The sequence below is a fragment of the Glycine max genome, chromosome 20, assembly GCF_000004515.6.
Source record: "Glycine max cultivar Williams 82 chromosome 20, Glycine_max_v4.0, whole genome shotgun sequence".
Classification (NCBI taxonomy): domain Eukaryota; kingdom Viridiplantae; phylum Streptophyta; class Magnoliopsida; order Fabales; family Fabaceae; genus Glycine; species Glycine max.
This window is the reverse complement of record NC_038256.2, coordinates 43,359,592-43,379,936: the sequence shown is the minus strand read 5'-3', so window position 1 is coordinate 43,379,936 and position 20,345 is coordinate 43,359,592. Positions and strand designations below refer to the sequence as shown.

Below are 20,345 nucleotides of genomic sequence, written 5' to 3'. Positions count from 1 at the left end.
TGCGGAAAAACCACCTGGTTACCTTGCTAGAGAGGTTTGTATTGAACGTTCCATATATAGTAGTTAACCATAAGTAAAAGAAAAATAATTGACGTCTCACCATTAATTAACCATAAGTTAAACTCATAACTTAATTTTTTATATTTTCTTTCATTATACATATGTATTCTTAAGTAATTAAAGACATTTTGTTAATTACGTTATTTGGGATTTTAAAGAAGGAAAATGGGCCAAGACAGCATGATGTGTGAAAACTGAAAAGTTGTGTCATGGGTGTGTGGTTTACGCCATTATTGCATCAACATACTATTCGTAGTTTCCATTAATTATGTCTAAATTGATGGCTTTTACTAAGTAATATAAAAATTAAATAAATGATTGGAATAATTGAATAAGAGAAAGGTATTAAATATCTAGAATTGCTTTTATATGTTATATGACTGTTCTAATTTACACATATTTACCATTATTTGAAATTGTATGATGATTTTTTTAGGAGAATACGAAACAAAATTTACTTAAACTCAAGAATTCAGACTAACTTCACCAAACCCATGGAACAAGAAAAATATTAATGAAAAAAAATCAGAGAAAAAAATATATGGGGGACCAAACTAAACCCATGAAACAAGCAATAGAAGATCTATCTGAATCTAAAGTTAGGACGAGCATTCCTATTATTTAAAAACAAAGTTTTGAACTAAAACAGGACAACTATCCCACAAAAAACAAAATCACATGAGAGAAGCATGAGAGGCTAAGGAATATGCAAAATTGTTCCCTCACGAAAAATATGACCAATAAAAAAATCTATAAAGATGGTAAGTCTCAAACAGCTTTTCCATCTAGTCTTAAGACTCCAAGGCACTATATCAATGTTATTTATTTGGAATGCACTTAACATTATTATTCAACAAATATAAAGAAAAACATCATGTGTTATATATGTTACACATCCCCGTAAAGAAATCAAATTAAAATATATAAGTAATTTTTACTTAACAAATTAGTTTTTGAGATTGAGTTATCTAAACTCACATTCTAAATCTCATCATTAAAATATAATTACAAATAGATTTCATTTGAAGAGAAAGATATTAAATATCTAAAATTAAGTTTATATATGAAATGAATGTTCTAATTTGCATGCATTTGCATGCATATGCATCATGATTTGAAATTATTTGATAATAATTCTTTTATCGTCTAATATATGAATTTAGCATGTGCTGACTTCAATCTCTTGTTTTTTAAGAAGAAAAACAGAGTAACATAAGGAAGCGTGTGCGATTTCCTGTGCTGATTTAATTTATGGATCAACAGGGATTAAAGTTATTATGGATTTCCCAAGGAATATTTGCTTGTAGGTATTTCAAGAGAACAAATAGTATTCTAATTCCCCTGTAAAAGCCTTAATCTGTGTAATTCATTACCGTAATTTTCCATATGTATCTAATCGTACAAACATTTCATGCACTTTTAACGTCCATATTTGTTTTCATCATTACTTCCCAGAGTCATTCTTGGTCATTCAATTCTTTTAATCGTTTCTTTCAACTGTTTCCTTGTCCAGTTATTTGTATCTTTAGCTAGAACAATGACGTAGTATAATTTGCACAACAAATGCACTCAAAGTCTATGAGGTCTTACATGAAGTAGCAAGTCATGCATGCAACAAAATTCTCTTGATGCAACAATCCAAAGATCAATAGAAATAACCATAGGATCCTCAAGAGAATAGAACTGCATGTTAGAAATTTTATAACTCTTAATTAATTAATATAGACTACATATTATATTATAATATTTATGTTAGTTATTTATATTTAGATAAGTTAAATATAAAGTGATATAATTTAATGAGTCTATTAGACTGTTAAATCAAGAAACAATTTCTTCTCTCTCCATCTCAAGAGAAAATGAAGGTCCCACAAAGGAAGAAAGTGATTTGATTGAGGAAGATCATTAAACCAATTGTTCATGACCGTTACAAGATTCTGCTGTGTGTTAATCAAGCTCTATAGATTCAGGTATTCCTTAAAACATCTTGATAATTTGACTAATTTGTTTTGGAGGTCATTTGATATTTTATAAGGTTTATTAAAAATTTTACCACTGCATAGCATTAATCATTATCTTAAAACTTTTTTGAGGTGCATCTTGAGAAAAAAATTTGCATTAATTGTTCTTATTACATTAAAGGAAACAGAAATTAAAATCTACAAAGGAAAACAAAAACACCAGAATAACAGACATATCACACAAAACAGAATTGATACATGAAAATCTGACGATTTTAATAGAGAGATTTTAGTCTTGGGCTTTATTTTCCATCGGAATTAAGAGTCACACTAAGGAAATGTGAAGATTTAGATTTTAAATGATAGCTTCTAGTCCAAGAAATCCGAATCCTAGCTAAGCCATGGACTTCAACTGGGCAGCAAGACCTGTGATGAATTTGTTCTGAATTTCCTTATTTGACAAAAACTTGCACCATTTCATGTGGTTTTCTCTTGTGTGCTTCCCTGGTTCTTTGCTATCCTTCACAATGATAGTTTTCAATGCCTCCAATATATCCTCTTTGTGAAAGAACCCATCTTCATCACCCCTATTCACCTCTACCCCTGCCTCCAAATCCTTGGCCATGAAAAACTGGTCACCCTTGAAAGGCAACAGCACCAGTTGGCAGTCATTGAACATTGCTTCTATCACTGAACTAAAGCCACTATGGCATACATAGCACCCCACCCTAGAGTGTTTCGGCACAAGCTTCTGCTGAAACCAACCAGTGTGCATCACTACCCTACTCTTCACTCTTTCCAAGAACCCTTTTGGCAATACTTATTTTTAGATAATTAAAAATATTTAATTAAATGTATTTAATACTTTTAATTAATTTTGTTAAGATATTTTTCACTAAAATTTTATCTGTAATTTATAAAAATCAAAATAAATACAACTTATGTTTGCATATCATTTTCAACAAGGACATGTAAAATATTTTATATTACAATTTATCTCTATTTTATATAATTAAAATTTTCCTCATGTACATTTTCATTTAATGCATGTGCAGAAAGAAAATATCATTTTTCAAAAACAATAGAACCCTTAATTCACAAAATGGGTAGTTGAAGTGACTCCGCACCAACCAACCATCTCTACCCACCGTTCCACGCTTTCATTTAGTATATAAATTATAAACTTAAATACGTTTTTTACCTTTTAAATTTGAGTTACTTTTGGTTATAACCTTTAAAATTTAAATATCATTTTTAGTTTCTCAGTTTGGAAAAATACTCATTTTAATCTTTCATGACAATTTTTTTAACAATTTCGATGTATAGTTTGTTATAATTTTTTACCGTATAAGACTAGAAAAGTATTTTTCTTTTTATGATAGGGGGATTGAAAAAAATAAATTTATTTGAGAGAAAAAAATGACCTAAATTTAAAAGATTAAAAATATATTTAAACTTAAATTATAAAAACCTTTTTTTTTTCTTTTGTTTGGGGTGAAATCTATAAAGTTATGTGACATGATAGTTGAATACGGTGCTGCATCTCAGTCGATTTTACACCCAATTAAAATTAATAATTTATATTTGTTTTTTGAAGATAAATAATTTATATTAGTTGCAAACGTGCAAAGCGCATACATATAAACATTCATAAAAATTTAATTAGAATTAACTGACACATTATGATTCACACACAAAAATTACACTATGATCTAATTGTAGATTATTATATAATAAAATTAATAATTTTAATAAAAGTTGCTTTAAACATTTTATTTAAAGTATGTTTTAATTGATTGGCATTAAAAAGAAAAATATAATGATATATATAACTTTAATAATTATTGTCACAATAAATCTCAACATTAATATTTTCTTTTAAGAGAAAAATATTGAAAAATCAGGAATAAATTATGGAACATAGAGATGTAACTTGATAAATTGGAAATCATAATTAAGTTACTTAGGACCCATTTTGGGTAGTTGAGTTTTTACTTGTAAATTTTTTAACGTAATTTTAAAAAAGCATGTTTTGGTAAAAATAGAATACAAATGAATTTTAACTTAATTTTAAAATATTTTTAGATTTAGATATATTTGTAGTATATAATTTAATGTTTTTTCTTTGTCCTGAAAAAAAGTGATTTTTTTTTTACTTTATGACTAGTTTCCATATAAAAAAATAATGACATAACAAATAAATCATATGACATCATTATGTTATTTATCACTTGATGATATTATCATGTTACAACAATATTAACTTAAAAACAAATATAATTTATAAAAATTAAAATCAAAAAAGAAAAATATTTAAATTTTTAATCACATTAAAATAAAACAAATGTTAAAAGAGGACGGCTAACACGGTCTCACCAAAAAAAAAAAAAAAAAGAAATAGAAGATGTATATTAGCAACCTCCACTTTTTTTATTTAGATAAAATAATCATTCTTCTTGTGTTTAGACGGATGTAAGTTAAAGAATATTTATGTAAACTTATTTTATTTTAATTACTTCATTTAATTTTATTCACCTTTTATTCTCTCTACTGTGATGTCTGCACGTTCTGGCTGCCTCATCAACGTTGCTTTCTCTCTATCTCCCGCTCACCTCTACTCATCTCCCCTCTAATTACCTCAAAAAATTAGAAACAATTAGTAACCAAAGAAATCAAAGAACGAACGCAATGAATCCTATGTATTAGCAACCAAAGAACTAAAACTTCCATGCCCAACTCCAATGAAGTCTGACAATTAATAGTTTTTTATTTATAAAAAAAAAAAGTGAGTCCAACAATGGCTTCTCCTCCCATGGCTGCACTCGAAGGTCTCATCCATGGAGGTCTTGAAAATTTACAACAAAAGCTACCAAGATCCGCTGAAGCTACATATATCCACTTTTCAATCTTTGTACTCCCTTTATCATTAAATTCTTTTTCTTATTCCTCTTTTTTACAATTTGTTTAAAATTGAAATATTAGTTAAGCTCATAACTTGGTTTGGATTAACCTGGTTTCAAGTCAAACAATAATATATTTTAATTTAACAATAATTAAAATATAAAATAAAATAAAATATTGCACGTTTGAACAACATGGTTCAACCTGTTATTAACTTATTATGAAATAACTTTTGCAAGATTATGAACCACACGTTCCAACTACCTCGGAAATTAGTAAGTAGTAACGTTGCCCAACTGAGAGAGACCGAGCATTATTTAGTGTACCAAATCTGGTGTATGGTCCACTAGGCCACTATATATTATAACCAGTATTGAGCAAAGTCTGAGCAAGTCAGCATCAAGAAATAACTTGGTGGAAAATAAACAGAGAAGATGCCTAGTGAAGTTGTGAACAATTGTGAGCTTCATGTGGTCATGTTCCCATTCCTTGCATTTGGCCACATCAGCCCATTTGTTCAGCTCTCCAATAAGTTGTTCTCTCATGGAGTTCGTGTCACTTTCTTGTCAGCTGCATCCAACATTCCCAAAATCAGATCAACTCTTAATCTCAATCCAGCCATCACTGTTATCCCATTACAGTTCCCTAATGGCATAGCCAACACTGCTGAATTGCCACCTCACTTGGCTGGAAATCTCATACATGCCCTTGACCTCACTCAAGATCAGGTGAAGTCCCTTCTTTTGGAACTCAAACCCCATTATGTTTTCTTTGACTTTGCACAAAACTGGATCCCAAAATTAGCTTCTGAAGTTGGCATCAAATCTGTTCACTTCTCAGTCTACTCTGCCATTTCTGATGCTTCCATTACTGTGCCTTCAAGATTTGATGATGTTGAAGGAAGAAACATCAACTTTGAGGATCTTAAAAAGCCTCCACCTGGTTATCCTAAAAAACTTCAATATAATTTCCCTCAAGGCCTTTGAGGCCATGGACTTCATGTTCCGGCAAATTTCCCCAGATGAGGTGCTTTTACAAAATATTTCCCCAAATGGGGTCCTTTTGATAAATATTACATGGGGGGACTGTTTTCCACGTACTTTGCATGGGTTCTATAGCAAACCGCCATTGTCAATGGCGAGTTTGCTGGACAAAGCCACGTGGCATGGAAAACGCCAGTGGTGATGGCGAATTCGTGGCACCTGCAAGTCGCCAGTCCTTTTGGCGAGTCTGTGCTTTGTCTCGGAAATCGCTAGTTTGACTAGTGGGTTGGCTTTGCAGGGGGAGCTTCAGGCGTAGGCTAGTGGTGCAGCTATGGTGCAGTGGTGCAGGAGCAGTTTTGCAGGTGCAGAGAAATCGCCACCATGACGGGTGATTTGGGCTTTTTCAAAAAAAGTTTTTGGCCTATAAAGCAATGCAGGTGCTCCTTTGGTCTGCTTCGTTTTTGCATTCACTCTTCACTGCATTGCTTCTTCTGCCATTGCTATTTGCTTCCAGTGCTCCCTTATTTTGTTGCTATGGGTTTGGGTTATTGGTAAGTATGCTATTAACTGAATTTTTTTTTTTTTGGTGTGATATATTAATATTAATTGATAAATTTTTTATATATTGTAGGTGAAGTTTTTGTTCTTCTTTGGCCTACACTTTTTGGTTGCTTGTCTTAGTACATATTTGAGGTAAGTTAATTTATTTTTATGTTGTTTGGTATATACTTTTATGTCATATGCATATATGTTAAATTAATTTTAGTTGAGATATTAATATTATTTAGGTTAGATTTTTGTAAGATGTAAGTTATATATATGTTAGGTTAGTTTTAGTTAATTTATAAATATTATTTTAAGAATATTAGTTAGGTTAATATACATATCTTTAAGTTAGTATTAATTTTTCTTTAGGTTAGTTTTTGATAATATTATTTTGTTTAGATTTTATAAATTAGTAAGATATTATTTATTTTATATATGTGTAGATTTTGGTTAGTATATATATAATACGTTTGTTTAGTTTAGGTGATAATTTTAAATTTTAAGTAGTATCCTAAAATAATAAAATTATTTGTGTTATACATTAGTTGTAGTTAATTTGTTAATATGAATTTGTTTAAGTTTTTTTAATTGATATGTTATTATTATTTGGTTTAGATTTTTTAGATTTGTATGATATTATTTATGTTATATATATAAAATATGTTAGGTTTAGTTAGAATGTTGATATTATTTAGTTTATTTTCTAATTTTTTTTTAATTTTTTTAGTATATTGTTTAAATTTTTATTTCCATTGTATTTTTTGGATTTTTTTAAATTTATTTGTGTAATATATGTAATATAATTTAAATTTTATTTATTAGAAAATAAATTGGTAATTTATTTAAATTTATAACAAAAAATTATCAATATCAGAAATTAAAATATTTTTTTACTGGAAAATAATTAAATTTAATAAATAGTAGACATGAATAAGAATAAACACTGAAGAAATTCAATTAAAAATTTGATGACACAAATCATTTTACTGAAAACTAGTTTTAATTAAAAATTACTTAAAAAAATTATAATAAAAATTATTTTACTAGAAACTACTAAATAAAATAAATTACTTAAAAAAAATTACTTAAAAGCTGAAATCTAGTTTTAATTAAAAATTACTTACAAAAATTATAATACAAATTATTTTACTGGAAACTAAGACATAAAAAATTATAATACAAATTATTTTACTGGAAACTAAGAAATAAAAAAATTACTTAAAAAATTATAATACAAATTATTTTACTGGAAACTAAGAAATAAAAAAAAATTACTTAAAAAAAATTACTTGAAAGTTGAAATTTAGTTTTAATTAATAATTACTTAAAAAAATTATCATACAAATTATTTTACTGGAAACTACAAAATAAAATATAAAACTAATTTAATTATAAAATTAATAAAAAATATACATTCAAACTGCTATAAAAAAATTACTGACATAAAATTATAACACAAATTATTAATTTCCAAAAAGGAACAAATTATTTTTACTTCCAAAAAATAAATGTATTATTTTTTTAGTAATAATATAAATAATTTACACTAATAATGTTTTGATATTTAATTTATTAAAAAACCTTTAATAACCTATAAATAAAGTAGTATGTTTAAATTTAACATAACTTCAAAATGCACGTTTTTTTTTTTCTAGTTAGACCTAACCTATATTAATGATACTAAAAAATTTGTTGTATGGTAAGTACTATTGTTTTTCTTTCCTCCTTGTCAATAACACAATAAACAAATTTATTATGACAATTTGAAAATAATGCAAACATGGATAGTGACGGTGTGAAGTTGAGCCCAAAATCAAATAAGGCCATCTGAAGAGGCATGGATTCAAATATTTAACTCTCAAATATCAAACCTTATGCAGATAAATCCCTAAAGACTCACAGTTATGAAAAAAAAAAATTACTACAGAAAATATAGCAAATTTCATAACTTTATGCGGACAAATCTTAGCAAACAACAACATACTTAAAAACAAATTATAACATAAATTATTAATTTCAAAACTACAAACTTGATTAAAATATAGACTTAAGAAGTAAATAGAAAACCTTGCGGAATTCCTTGACACTCACAATTTTTAAAAACTGAAGTTTGAGCAAAGAGGCAACAGCGTGAGAAACTGAAATTTGAGTACACTGAAGTTTGAGTAAACAACCAACAACAGCGTGAGAAAAACTGATATTTGAGTATGTATTTATAGCCCTTCTCTGCCCTAAATCGCCAATGGGAGTTGCAACTTGCACTCAAATCGCCAGTGACAGTTGCAACTCCCCTTTAGGCCTGCACCCCCTCCAAAAGCCTGCAAAAGCCTGCCCTAACTCGCTAGTCATGGTGGCAACTTCCACCTGCAGGCAACTCGCCACTACGAGTGGCGTTTTTCATGCCACGTGGCTTCGCACAGCAAACTCGCCATTGACAATAACGGTTTGCTATAGAACCCATGCAAAGTACGTAGAAAACAACCCCCATGTAATATTTTTCAAAAGGACCCCATTTGGGAAAATATTTTGTAAAAGCACCCCATCTGGGGAAATTTGCCTCATGTTCCTCTTTACAAGATTTGGTGAAAAAACCCTTACCCGTTATGAGCGAGTTTTGCGAAGCCTTAGTGAGTGTTCAAAACGTGATAGTGAGACATTTCTGAATGAGGATCAAATCAAAGAACTAGCCACTGGGTTAGAACTCATTGGCTTACCTTTCATTTTGGTTTTGAATTTCCCATCCAATCTCTCTGCCAAAGCTGAGTTGGAAAGAGCATTAACAAAAGGGTTTTTGGAAAGAGTGAAGAATAGGGGAGTGGTGCACACTGGTTGGTTTCAGCAGCAGCTTGCACTGAAGCACTCAAGTTTGGGGTGCTATGTATGCCATGGTGGCTTTAGTTCTGTGATAGAAGCTTTGATTAATGAGTGTCAACTGGTGCTGTTGCCTTTCAAGGGTGACCAGTTTTTCAATTCTAAGCTCATAGCCAATGATTTAAAGGCGGGCGTAGAGGTGAATAGGGGTGATGAAGGTGGGTTCTTTCACAAAGAGGATATAATAGATGCAATAAAAACTATCATGATGGAGGATAACAAAGAGCAAGGGAAGCAAACAAGAGAAAGCCACATGCAATGGAGCATGTTTTTATCAAATCAGGAAATTCAGAACAAATTCATCACAGATATGGTTGCCCAGTTGAAGTCTATGGCTTAGTCTAGTCTCTTCCATTGGAGAATAAAGTCTATCAAAACTATAAACTATAGTTTAAAATGGTCATATTTTCATATATCAATTCTGATATGCGTGATCTTTTTTTTTTTTTTGGTGAAATTCTGATATGTCTGATCAGTACCTCGTTGTTCTTGTGATTTTGCTTTCCCGTTCTAGGTTTTATTCTGTGTCTCCTTTCTCAAGACCAATTAATGCAGGTAGGAGATTCACCTTAAAAAAGCTACAAATTTCTTGTTTGTAATTTGAAGTTATGGCGTTCCTACTGATTTTAGTCAAGACCAAGAAGTTGTCTTATAATTTGCGCACAAGGTTTGTTTTGAAATATTGAAATGAAAAAGAAAAAGAAGTAGAACATGAAATAGACATGGTTTGTAATATAGGTGACGAACAAATGTAGAATCATTCTATACTACAAATAAATATGGCTTTGAATACAAGAAGTTATTACCTACTCTAACACCACCAAGTCAATTATGGTCCTAGCCGGCCATTCAAAAAAAAATTATGGTCCTAGCCAATATGCTCTCGACACGTGTACAAGCTAGCCAACTCACTAATGGTATAACAGAAAACTTCATTGATAAACGATTGGTTTTGTTGTTGCAAGACAACTTCTTGGTCTTGGTCTTGCAATGGAGTGGTGCAGATCAATATGCTTCTCTGGTGTCATCGAAGAGAATAGAGCAATGGAAACTTTATTTTTTAAAACAACGTGCACAATTAAAATAATTGTAACAAGATATAATTTTTTTATGATTCACAAATTGCAGACTCTGGTGTGGTGCAACTCGGGTGTAATATGTTACAAAATAGTAAAACATGAAGCATATAATTCTGTTTCTACCGTACTGTTTAGTTTTCTGCATAACTTGGAATGTAAGACAGTCTTTTAAGGGGTGGTCCGGGTGGACCATGTCTTTAAATAACTAAATATGAAATAGAAGTTTATCTATAGTAGTCACCACTAAAGCATGTAAATAGGGTGAATTCAGGGTAGACACTTGAATTTACATGATAGGTTGTCATGTACTGCATTTCCATTGGAATTTTTTTTTTCATTTAAGTTTTGGAGTGCAAAAGAGGGCAGCACTCCATTGGATTTCAATAATGATAATATGAAATTGTAAAATTTTCTTGCTTACATGTCAACGATATGTACCTAATAATTCTTATCAAATTTAGCAAAAATTTTATGGACCAAATGTGGTGCTATCCTGATTCCCCGATGCTGATAAAGGTTTACTTGCACCATTGATGGAGCAACAATTAACGCACCTGTTGGAATTCTATTATTTTTAAAAATTATTTTAATAATTAATTATAGATAAAATTGATTATGCAATTTTTTCATATATTTTAAGATGTAAGATGAAAAGTAATTTTAAAACAATTTGTTTTATTTAGGTTATATATAAAAGTTAATTTTTACTGTAAAATTTTATCATACAAGTAACTTTTTTAAAAAAAAAAATAGGCTATATAAAATTCTTTGTCAAAAGTGAGAAGAGGTAGATCATATTTGATCCAGACTCTGGAAGTCGCTTATAAGACCTGCTCTCAGTTCATCCTTACACAATCAAACGGTTTGAAATTAGAAATTCAGACAAAAATGTCTACATAGATCGCAATTTCAAGGAATGGAAAATAGACTCCATCAAAGAAGGTACTAGGTTTCCTAACTGAAGTTGTCATGCCATTTGTTATTCATCTTACTTTAGATTTCTGTATGTTCTAGTTTCATTCAGAACTGTTTCTTACAGCAACTTGGTTGTGAACTTTTTCACTTACAGAGCATCATTTTTGTTTCTTGCCAATTATATTTCTAATTAATGTTGGAAGTTGAGATTTTTCAGCTGTCATATTAAAATATTTAATGCCTCTGCAATTTTCTATTTTGCTTGTAAGCTTGGTTAAAAGTTGCTTGTGTTCAGAAAAAGCTAGTCGGAGGTGTGGGCTAATGATGCCTACTTGTTAGTTTTATATTTAAACACTTGTTGTAACAGTTTAGAAGTTTGCAAAATCTAAATATGAAAATTTGAAATACATCATACTGATTTTACTCCTCTCTTCTTTATACGTTTATACTTTGCTCGTTCTATTTTACAGCATTTTCTGATTGAGTCCAATACCTCTTTTTATGTTCTGTTCTGTTTTTCCGACAATTAAGATCCAAAATTGCTTTGTCTCGATTGTAGAGTGTTATTTTCTGATTGACATTCACCAAAACATCATGGATCCAGTGGTAGTAGAAATGACAAGGCTTGGAACTGGCTGCCAAGGACAACTTTTCATGATGAGTATATAAGAGATGAAGAGTATGTAACTTCAATTGCAGCAACAACATTTGCATTTCATTCTCTAGAAGCAGAGTTACGGAACTTGAAAAAATGAGAGAGCACCCCAAATCTTCATGGATCCAAACTATGAGAATAAAAGAGAATGTCAGATCAGGGTGGCCAAGTTATGCTAATTATAACTTCTCAAAATAAAATTTATATACCTAGCATCCTATGTCTATGGTCAAGTTTCACTCCTTGTTATTATGAAAAATTGCTTAATTATATCCCCTCCAATGCCTGTATACCCAGCACTTTAGTTGGTGTCTCAGACACCAGTGTTTCAGAAAAACACCAGTGTTGTACAATCCACTATTTAGAGTATTTCAGACTTCAAAATGTAATTTGGTCATGACAAACCTGCATACTCATGAAGATTGTACCACACATATTTTGTTGAGAAGTAAAAATTCTTTAGTTTACCTTATGTACTTTTTTTTATTTCTTTTTGCAGATGTGGATATGATCAGATTTTATAGATCAGGAGCTTAGTTTTTCCCCTCCTTAATTCAGAGTGTAGTGACTTTAAAAAAAAAATAATTCAGAGTGTAGTTTATATAATAAGAAAAAAGTATTTTTTTGAAAATTTGACAGTGTTTTTAGTTGTTAACTATGCTTCACAAAAAGGGTTTTAACCAGCACTCTTCATAGTTGTTGGTACTATTTTTACTGACTTTAGATATACCGGTCATAATTTAATTGCAGTAAACGTTTCAGTGGCTATCTTTATTGTCACTAAAGGGTAAAATAACTGCCACAAAGGCATCTTCTGTCGTACTAAGATTTTTTGGATCACTATCACATTGATGAAGAGTATCCACCACTTTTATTGATAACTAATATCTATCAAAAAACCTAATTGGTCACCTTTAGTGGGAAATCTCTTCCAATAACTTTTTTTCCATCCATAAGATTTGAATCCGAGATCTTGCTTAACAACTTGTTGGTTGTTGTAGTTGGCCTACATTTGAAATGCACCGTTTAAATAAAAAGGAAAGAGAAAAGAAAATAATAATATAATATTAATATAAGAAAGCCACTCCCCTGTAGTTTTTTTTTAACTCCCGAGAGCTTCCCCATTTTCGTAAACTTCCTTTCTTTTTCTTCTTGCAGCAGCCACACCTCTCAACCCTAACCCTTTTTTCCCAAAAATTTAATCTTTTGATCCTTCACTCATCTCCTTACATAGTTCCGAAATTTGCAAGCTTATTACATCTTTGGGTTCTTCCAAGCACGAGAAGGTGACGGAAAAAAAGGGACAACACTACGCGTTTCTTTGGTCTTTCTATTTGATCTCTTTAAGGTAAATGTTTATGACCCGTTATGCTAGATGAGTATGTTATAGCACTGGTTAGTCATGGGCTGTGAGAAAAAGAGTTAAAAAAAACTAAGTATTAGAGATTATTGTGATTTTCTCAAAATCATAGGTTTGCTAAAATTGGGGATTTTGTCTAATCCCTTGTTCTATTATTTAAATGCTTAGGTTCTGTAGAAAATACTGTGGTTGACCTTCCTAACAGCGATAGAAGTCAGTGATTGTGTTATTTAGGTGAGTAGCTAATATACTTAGCGATTTTATTAAAGATCAATTATAAAGAAGCAAGTATACTTTCGAATATATATATTTTTGGTGAGATTTGATATACATTTTGAGATCTTGATAATATATAAGGATAAATGTTGAACTGTTTGTTTAATTTTATTTATGCTGAGTTCATGAAGGATATGAGTCGTTTGCTACAACGAAGAGATAATATAGCCTATGGGATGATTTCTCATAGTAAAATGATATGTGCCATTTGCTACAACGAAGAGATAATGTAGCCTATGGAATGATTTCTCATAGTAAAATGATATGTGTCGTTTGCTACAACGAAGAGATAATGTAGCCTATGGGATGATTTCTCATAGTAAAATGATATGAGCCGTTTGCTACAATGAAGAGATAATGTAGCCTATGAGATAATTTCTCATAGTATAATGATATATGCCGTTTGCTACAACGAAGAGATAATGTAGCCTATGGGATAATTTCTCATAGTATAATGATATATGCCGTTTGTTACAATGAAGAGATAATGTAGCCTATGAGTTGAATTCTCATAGTATAAATATATGTTCCGTTTGCTGCAACGAAGAGATAATGCAGCCTACGAACTAAATGTCGTAGTTATATAATTACCGTTCACCACAATGAAGAGATAATGTGGTCTATGTGCACATAGTAGAATAAATGCTTAATTATTTAAAGTAATTGTGTTGAATACCAGATTATGAGAAGTTCTGAAATGTATATACTTTGCATACAGTGATTTCTAAAAGCAAGTCTATTTTCGTTCATTGCTTTCAAGAATGTTATTTTAATATCTTTTGGGAAATGGAAAGATTCATGTTAAATGGTGCTCTCTTTCATGTCTGCTTAGTATATTATGCTCTCACTAAGTCCTTGTGACTTACCCCTTATTTTACTTCTTTTCTCAGATACCCAGTAGTGGAGTAACCGATTTCCTGGGATTCGCTGACACACCCAGGAACTTGATTATCTTTTTGGTAGGTCCCCATTGTGTCTGATGGATATTTTGGTTGTAACTCTAGTATAATGTAGCTATAGGGACCAGGGTAGTACTAGATTTAGAGGGGACTCCTTTATTTTGGGAATGTAAATGACTCTCCTTTATAGATATGATGATGATGCACTTGTGATGTTTTGAGACACTTGATGATTAGTGGTTATAATTCACTTTGTTATTAAATGGATGAGATGAGATACAAGTACATGAAATTGTATATATATATATATATATATATATATATATATATATATTGTGTTCTTTACAGGTTAAGTTGTATAGGATAGGCTGGCCAGACTAAAGAAGACATAGTCTGTGCACTGGTCATGACCAAGAGTGCGTCATGACAACATTCATAATTTTTTGCCAAGAATATTAAAATTAACTTTGGCAATATTATGAACCACACGTTTCAACTACCCGGAGGTTGATAACTGGATCCCCATCAAGGTGGAGGCATTAATCAATGCACCAAATCTGGTAATCAATCCAGACACGAAGCATTATCTAATATACCAAAACTGGTAATAGTCCACTCTATAACCACCATTGATCATGCACCGTTTGAGCAAGCCAACATCCATAAGGAACTTGCAGAAACATAAACAAAAAAGATGTCTTGTGAAGTTGTGAACAATGATGAGCTTCATGTGGTTATGTTCCCATTCCTTGCATTTGGTCACATTAACGCATTTGTTCAACTCTCCAACAAGTTGTTCTCTCATGGAGTTCGTATCACTTTCTTGTCAGCTGCATCCAACATTCCCAGAATCAAATCAACTCTTAATCTCAATCCAGCCATCAATGTTATCCCACTATACTTCCCAAATGGCATAACCAGCACTGCTGAATTGCCACCAAACTTGGCTGCAAATCTCATACATGCACTTGACCTTACTCAACCTCATGTAAAGTCCCTTTTGTTGGAACTCAAACCCCATTATGTTTTCTTTGACTTTGCACAAAACTGGCTCCCAAAACTAGCTTCTGAACTTGGCATCAAATCTGTTCGCTTTGCGTCCTTCTCTGCCATATCTGATTCTTACATTACTGTGCCTTCAAGGCTTGCTGATATTGAAGGAAGAAACATCACTTTTGAGGATCTTAAAAAGCCTCCACCAGGGTATCCTCAAAACTCCAACATTTCCCTCAAGGCCTTTGAGGCCATGGACTTGATGTTCCTCTTCAAAAGATTTGGTGAAAAAAACTTTACTGGTTATGAGCGAGTTTTGCAAGGCTTTAGTGACTGCTCATTAATAGTGTTTAGATCGTGCAAGGAAATAGAAGAATCCTACTTAGACTACATTGAAAAGCAATTTGGGAAACTGGTTTTGTTAACTGGTTTCCTTGTCCCAGAGCCATCAATGGATGTGCTAGAGGAAAAGTGGTCCAAATGGTTAGACAGTTTCCCTGCCAAATCTGTCATACTATGCTCCTTTGGCAGTGAGCAATTTCTGAATGATGATCAAATCAAAGAAGTGGCCAGTGGCTTAGAACTCAGTGGCTTACCTTTCATTTTGGTTCTGAATTTCCCATCCAATCTCTCTGCCAAAGCTGAGTTAGAGAGAGCATTACCAAAAGGGTTTTTGGAAAGAGTGAAGAATAGGGGAGTGGTGCACACTGGTTGGTTTCAGCAGCAGCTTGTACTGAAACACTCTAGCGTGGGATGCCATTTAGGCCATGGTGGCTTCAATTCTGTGATTGAAGCTCTGGCCAGTGATTGTGAACTGGTGCTGTTGCCTTTCAAGGCTGACCAGTTTTTCAATGCTAAGCTCATAGCCAAGGCTTTGGAGGCAGGGATAGAGGTGAATAGGAGTGAAGATGGGGACTTTAAGAAAGAGGATATACTGAAGGCAGTAAAAACTATCATGGTGGAGGATGATAAAGAGCCAGGGAAGCAAATAAAAGAAAACCACATGAAATGGAAGGAGTTTTTATTGAATAAAGGAATTCAGAACAAATTCATCACTGATCTGGTTGCCCAGTTGAAGTCTATGGCTTAGTGTTCAGGATTCGGATTTCTTGGACTATAAGCTATCATTTAAAATTTGAACTGTTCGATCGTGTATTAGTTGTTTTGTGTGTGAATGTGTGTGACTAGTTTGGTCAGTGCTCATTTTCTTGGTCTATTCTCTTCCAATATTAATGTAAAATAAAGTCTACTAAGACTAATCCATTTTCTTAGTCTAGTCTCTTCCAATGTGTCTCCTTTCTCCAGATTCTACTGTAGTTATAATAAGACCAGTTAGTGCATGAATTCTCTAAACAAACATGCAGGGTGGATAATTCACCTTAGAAGTTTACATATTGCTTTATGTAAATTGAGAATATCGAGTTCCTAATGGTTGAGGTCAAAAGGAATTGAATGCATCCTTGCTTAATTGAAATCAAGGGGAAGGCTGGCTTGTAGTTTTTGCAAAAGGTTTGTTTTGAAAATTTGAAATGCAAATAAATAAAAATAAAAATTGTAGAACCATTCTATTGTTTGAAATATACAAATTAATGGTTTGGAATATAGGATGAACAATAATGGGGACATAAAAATGTCACAATATATTATTTTTGTAAGATCCTGCTTTAGTTTTAAGAGTAAGCACGTGGAAAAACTAAAACAACGTTGAAGTACAAACAGAAATGCACTTTTCCTTTCTCGATCAGAATTTTTTTATAAAAAAAAGTCCTTAGTAAATACAATATACTAAAAATGATTAGATGGTTCATCAGCCAATTACAGTGCTCCTTTGGTAGTCACTAGAGAGACATTCTGAGTGATGATCATGTTGTGATATAATTCAAGAGGTGGTTGTTAAAGCAGTAATTCAGTTTAGTTGTGAGAGTTCAATATAAATAAACATTGTATCAACGTTGCCATAGTTAGGTCTTATTATAATTTATTCTTTTTCTTATTATTACAATGTGTTTTTGAGAGTTTTTCACAACAAATCGATAATCAGAGCTCTCATTTGATCCGATACCAGCATACTTTTGCAGTGTGGTTGAATCTGAGAAGATCAGTACTGGTTATGACTGGTGGAATGGAAACTTTCCTGTGAATTTTACAGTTCTTCACTGAAAGAATTAGGAAAGAGAGTGCGTAAAGATGAAGGTTCCTTTAACTTTCAAATTTTGAAATTCAAGCAATATAATATCAATGGAAGAGAGAGATAAGTAAAAAAATGAAAAAGAGATAGAAAAATAAAATAGATCACATACACTTATTTTCTCTTGGATTTTTTTCTTCTTATCTCTCTTTTCTTATTACATCAATTCATCTATATTTAGGACTTTGTTTCTTTTCTTTTTCTCTGTTTTCCATTTCCATACACTCTAAATTAGGGTATAAGACTAACTACTTTCTTAGCATTAACGTTTGCATGGGAGTCTCATTAATTGTCATCCTCCTATGCTAGCTGGTGGAAATAGGCAGAAGGATCCCGTAGAAGGTAACTAAAGGCAAAATAAGGGATGTTTGCATTGGTTATTTTCTGTTTTCATTTTTACTGGAAATAAAAATTGGTAATGGAAATGTGTTTAGTTGGATTTCTGTTTTTCATTTTCAGTGAAAATATTTTTCCAAACGAATCAAAATTTGAAAATAATTAAATCTCGTTTTCAGTGTTTTCAGTTGAAACCAAGAACCTCATTTTGGATAAAATAAAAAAGCGGTGACAAGAAATGTAATTTTAAGCAAATCTAAAAATATATTTCCTTTTGAAAATGCATTTTCAGTGTTTTTATTTCTTGAAAGCAAAAAACAAGAAGTCAAACTAAACATATTTTTAGAATTTTAATCTTTTGAAAATGAAAACAGAAAATAAAAATACAAATCAAACACACCTTAAGGCACCCAGCTTTTTGCCCAAGTGGGGCATATTCACTATTGGAAGTGGGACAACTTTCCACCTACATTTAATGCACAATTTATATAGTTGTTATATGTTTCTGAATATTTATTACTTTTTATTTCTTCATACTCCACAAGTTTATCAGAAAAAAGAGATTTTGATTAATTTGAAGCTTGATCGAAAGATAAATAAAGTTTGATTAAAAATTATTTTTACTAAGAATCGAACTTACGTATTACTTGAATGATTCAACCTTAATTTTAGTATATTAACCACTTGTGTTAACCATTTAGTTAAAAAAAATATTCCTTGTATAATATGACTACTTAGCAATATTAAATAATGTTTAAAAAGAAATATGGTCACTTACTGATACAAGTTGGGTAAGGGAATTCTGGTTTCGAGGAGCAGGGCCTCCGGGGAAGAGAAGGGAATTAAGCTAAGATAAGAAAATACTCATTTCATTCATGATTCTGTATATTGCATTACAAACTTATTTATACTAATCCAAATAATAGAATTGCTACCCCTTGTGCACCCTTGGAATATTACAGAATCAAAGTTGTTAATATTGTCTCCCACTTGTTGTAATTACTCTAACAGAATTCCTATAGTGCCCATCCCACTATCTCAGACATAATCTCTAAGGTATGCTGGCTTTGCTACCCTCCTCTTGGGCTTTTGCTCCCTTTGCTCTTTGTTGACCTGATTTGCTTGTTGCACCTCATCATGTTGGTTGCTTGCCTCTGCTGTGTGCCTTCCTGTGTCATTGCTTGCCTCTGTTATATTTCCTCCTGTATCACTTACTCAGCAATGGTCTTGTTAGGAAAAAAAAAAGTTAATTTAAACCCAAACAATTGGCATTCTTACAATCATAGGTAGGTGTTAGCTTCTCTAATATGGTCACCACCACGCACCTCTCTCAAGTATAAAATCAATCTTAATCCCAGCCACATATTTCCCATTTTTATTATGAATCGTATGTTGGAGATAAAAAAATTTAATAGATACCAACTCGATGGTCTTGCAGTTCTTGTTCACTGAAAATGAAAATTCCTAATTACTTTTTTGGTCTTCTTGTTGTTTATAATGGTTATACTCAGTTATTAAGTACCTACAAATGGGATTTATTAAAAAGACAAAACAAAATAGTAAGGAATAAAACTAAAGAGAAATTTTACAAGACTATTTTGAGAAAAAAAAATAAGGATTAAAATAAAAATAAAAAACAGTACATTACAGTACTAAAAATATATTACAAAGTCTTTTATTTTTATAATTTTATTTCAGCAATTAAACAAAACATGGTCTTTTGGGCTTGTGGAACCCTAACCTCACAAGAGTACAAAACAAATACTTTAATTGAATATAAAAATTGATTTTGGATATTAAATAAGATAAATTATCAAGACATAAAATAAAAGGGCTCCTACTATTTATAACCCCAGTTTAATTTCCTAATCAATTACCCATTATACCCTTTTGCTTAAAGAAGTGCATGCCTTTTGTTTTCTAGAAATATTTTTCAAGAATTACATGTATCTATTTCAAAAATGTATTTTCGAAATGATTCATAGGTCTGGATATATACTTCCAAAATAGATATATATTTTTAATAAAATATAACTTAAGAAATAAGATGATTGACGAGAAATAAAAAAAATAATAAATGCTTATCTTATATTCATACTTGTTAGTCTTATTTTCATTATACCATCAATGTTCTTTAAATTTATCTAAAATCTTATTTTTATCTTATCTTTATTATTCTTTAAACCCTAATTTTAACTTCACCATATATTCATTATATAATATTATGTTTTCATCCTTATTATACAATAGTTTGTGTTTTCCTTCATGTGACACTACATTTCAATGTACTTTCTTCACTAACTTCATATATTATATACTTTA

General features: G+C 31.1%; 2 protein-coding genes and 1 pseudogene across 2 annotated transcripts; 2 read left to right on the top strand and 1 right to left on the bottom strand.

Moving 5' to 3' along the window:
* Positions 1 to 2,415: 2,415 nt before the first annotated feature.
* On the bottom strand, positions 2,416 to 2,796 carry LOC102663988 (UDP-glycosyltransferase 79A6). The gene has a single exon (XM_006606861.1). The coding sequence runs from the start codon at positions 2,794 to 2,796 to the stop codon at positions 2,416 to 2,418; it is 381 nt and encodes a 126-aa protein (XP_006606924.1).
* Positions 2,797 to 5,236: 2,440 nt separating this feature from the next.
* LOC100804173 (UDP-glycosyltransferase 79A6-like) lies at positions 5,237 to 11,089 on the top strand (annotated as a pseudogene).
* Positions 11,090 to 15,103: 4,014 nt separating this feature from the next.
* On the top strand, positions 15,104 to 16,856 carry FG1 (flavonol-3-O-glucoside/galactoside (1->6) glucosyltransferase). The gene has a single exon (NM_001359011.1). The coding sequence runs from the start codon at positions 15,201 to 15,203 to the stop codon at positions 16,587 to 16,589; it is 1,389 nt and encodes a 462-aa protein (NP_001345940.1). The 5' UTR covers positions 15,104 to 15,200; the 3' UTR covers positions 16,590 to 16,856.
* Positions 16,857 to 20,345: the final 3,489 nt, after the last annotated feature.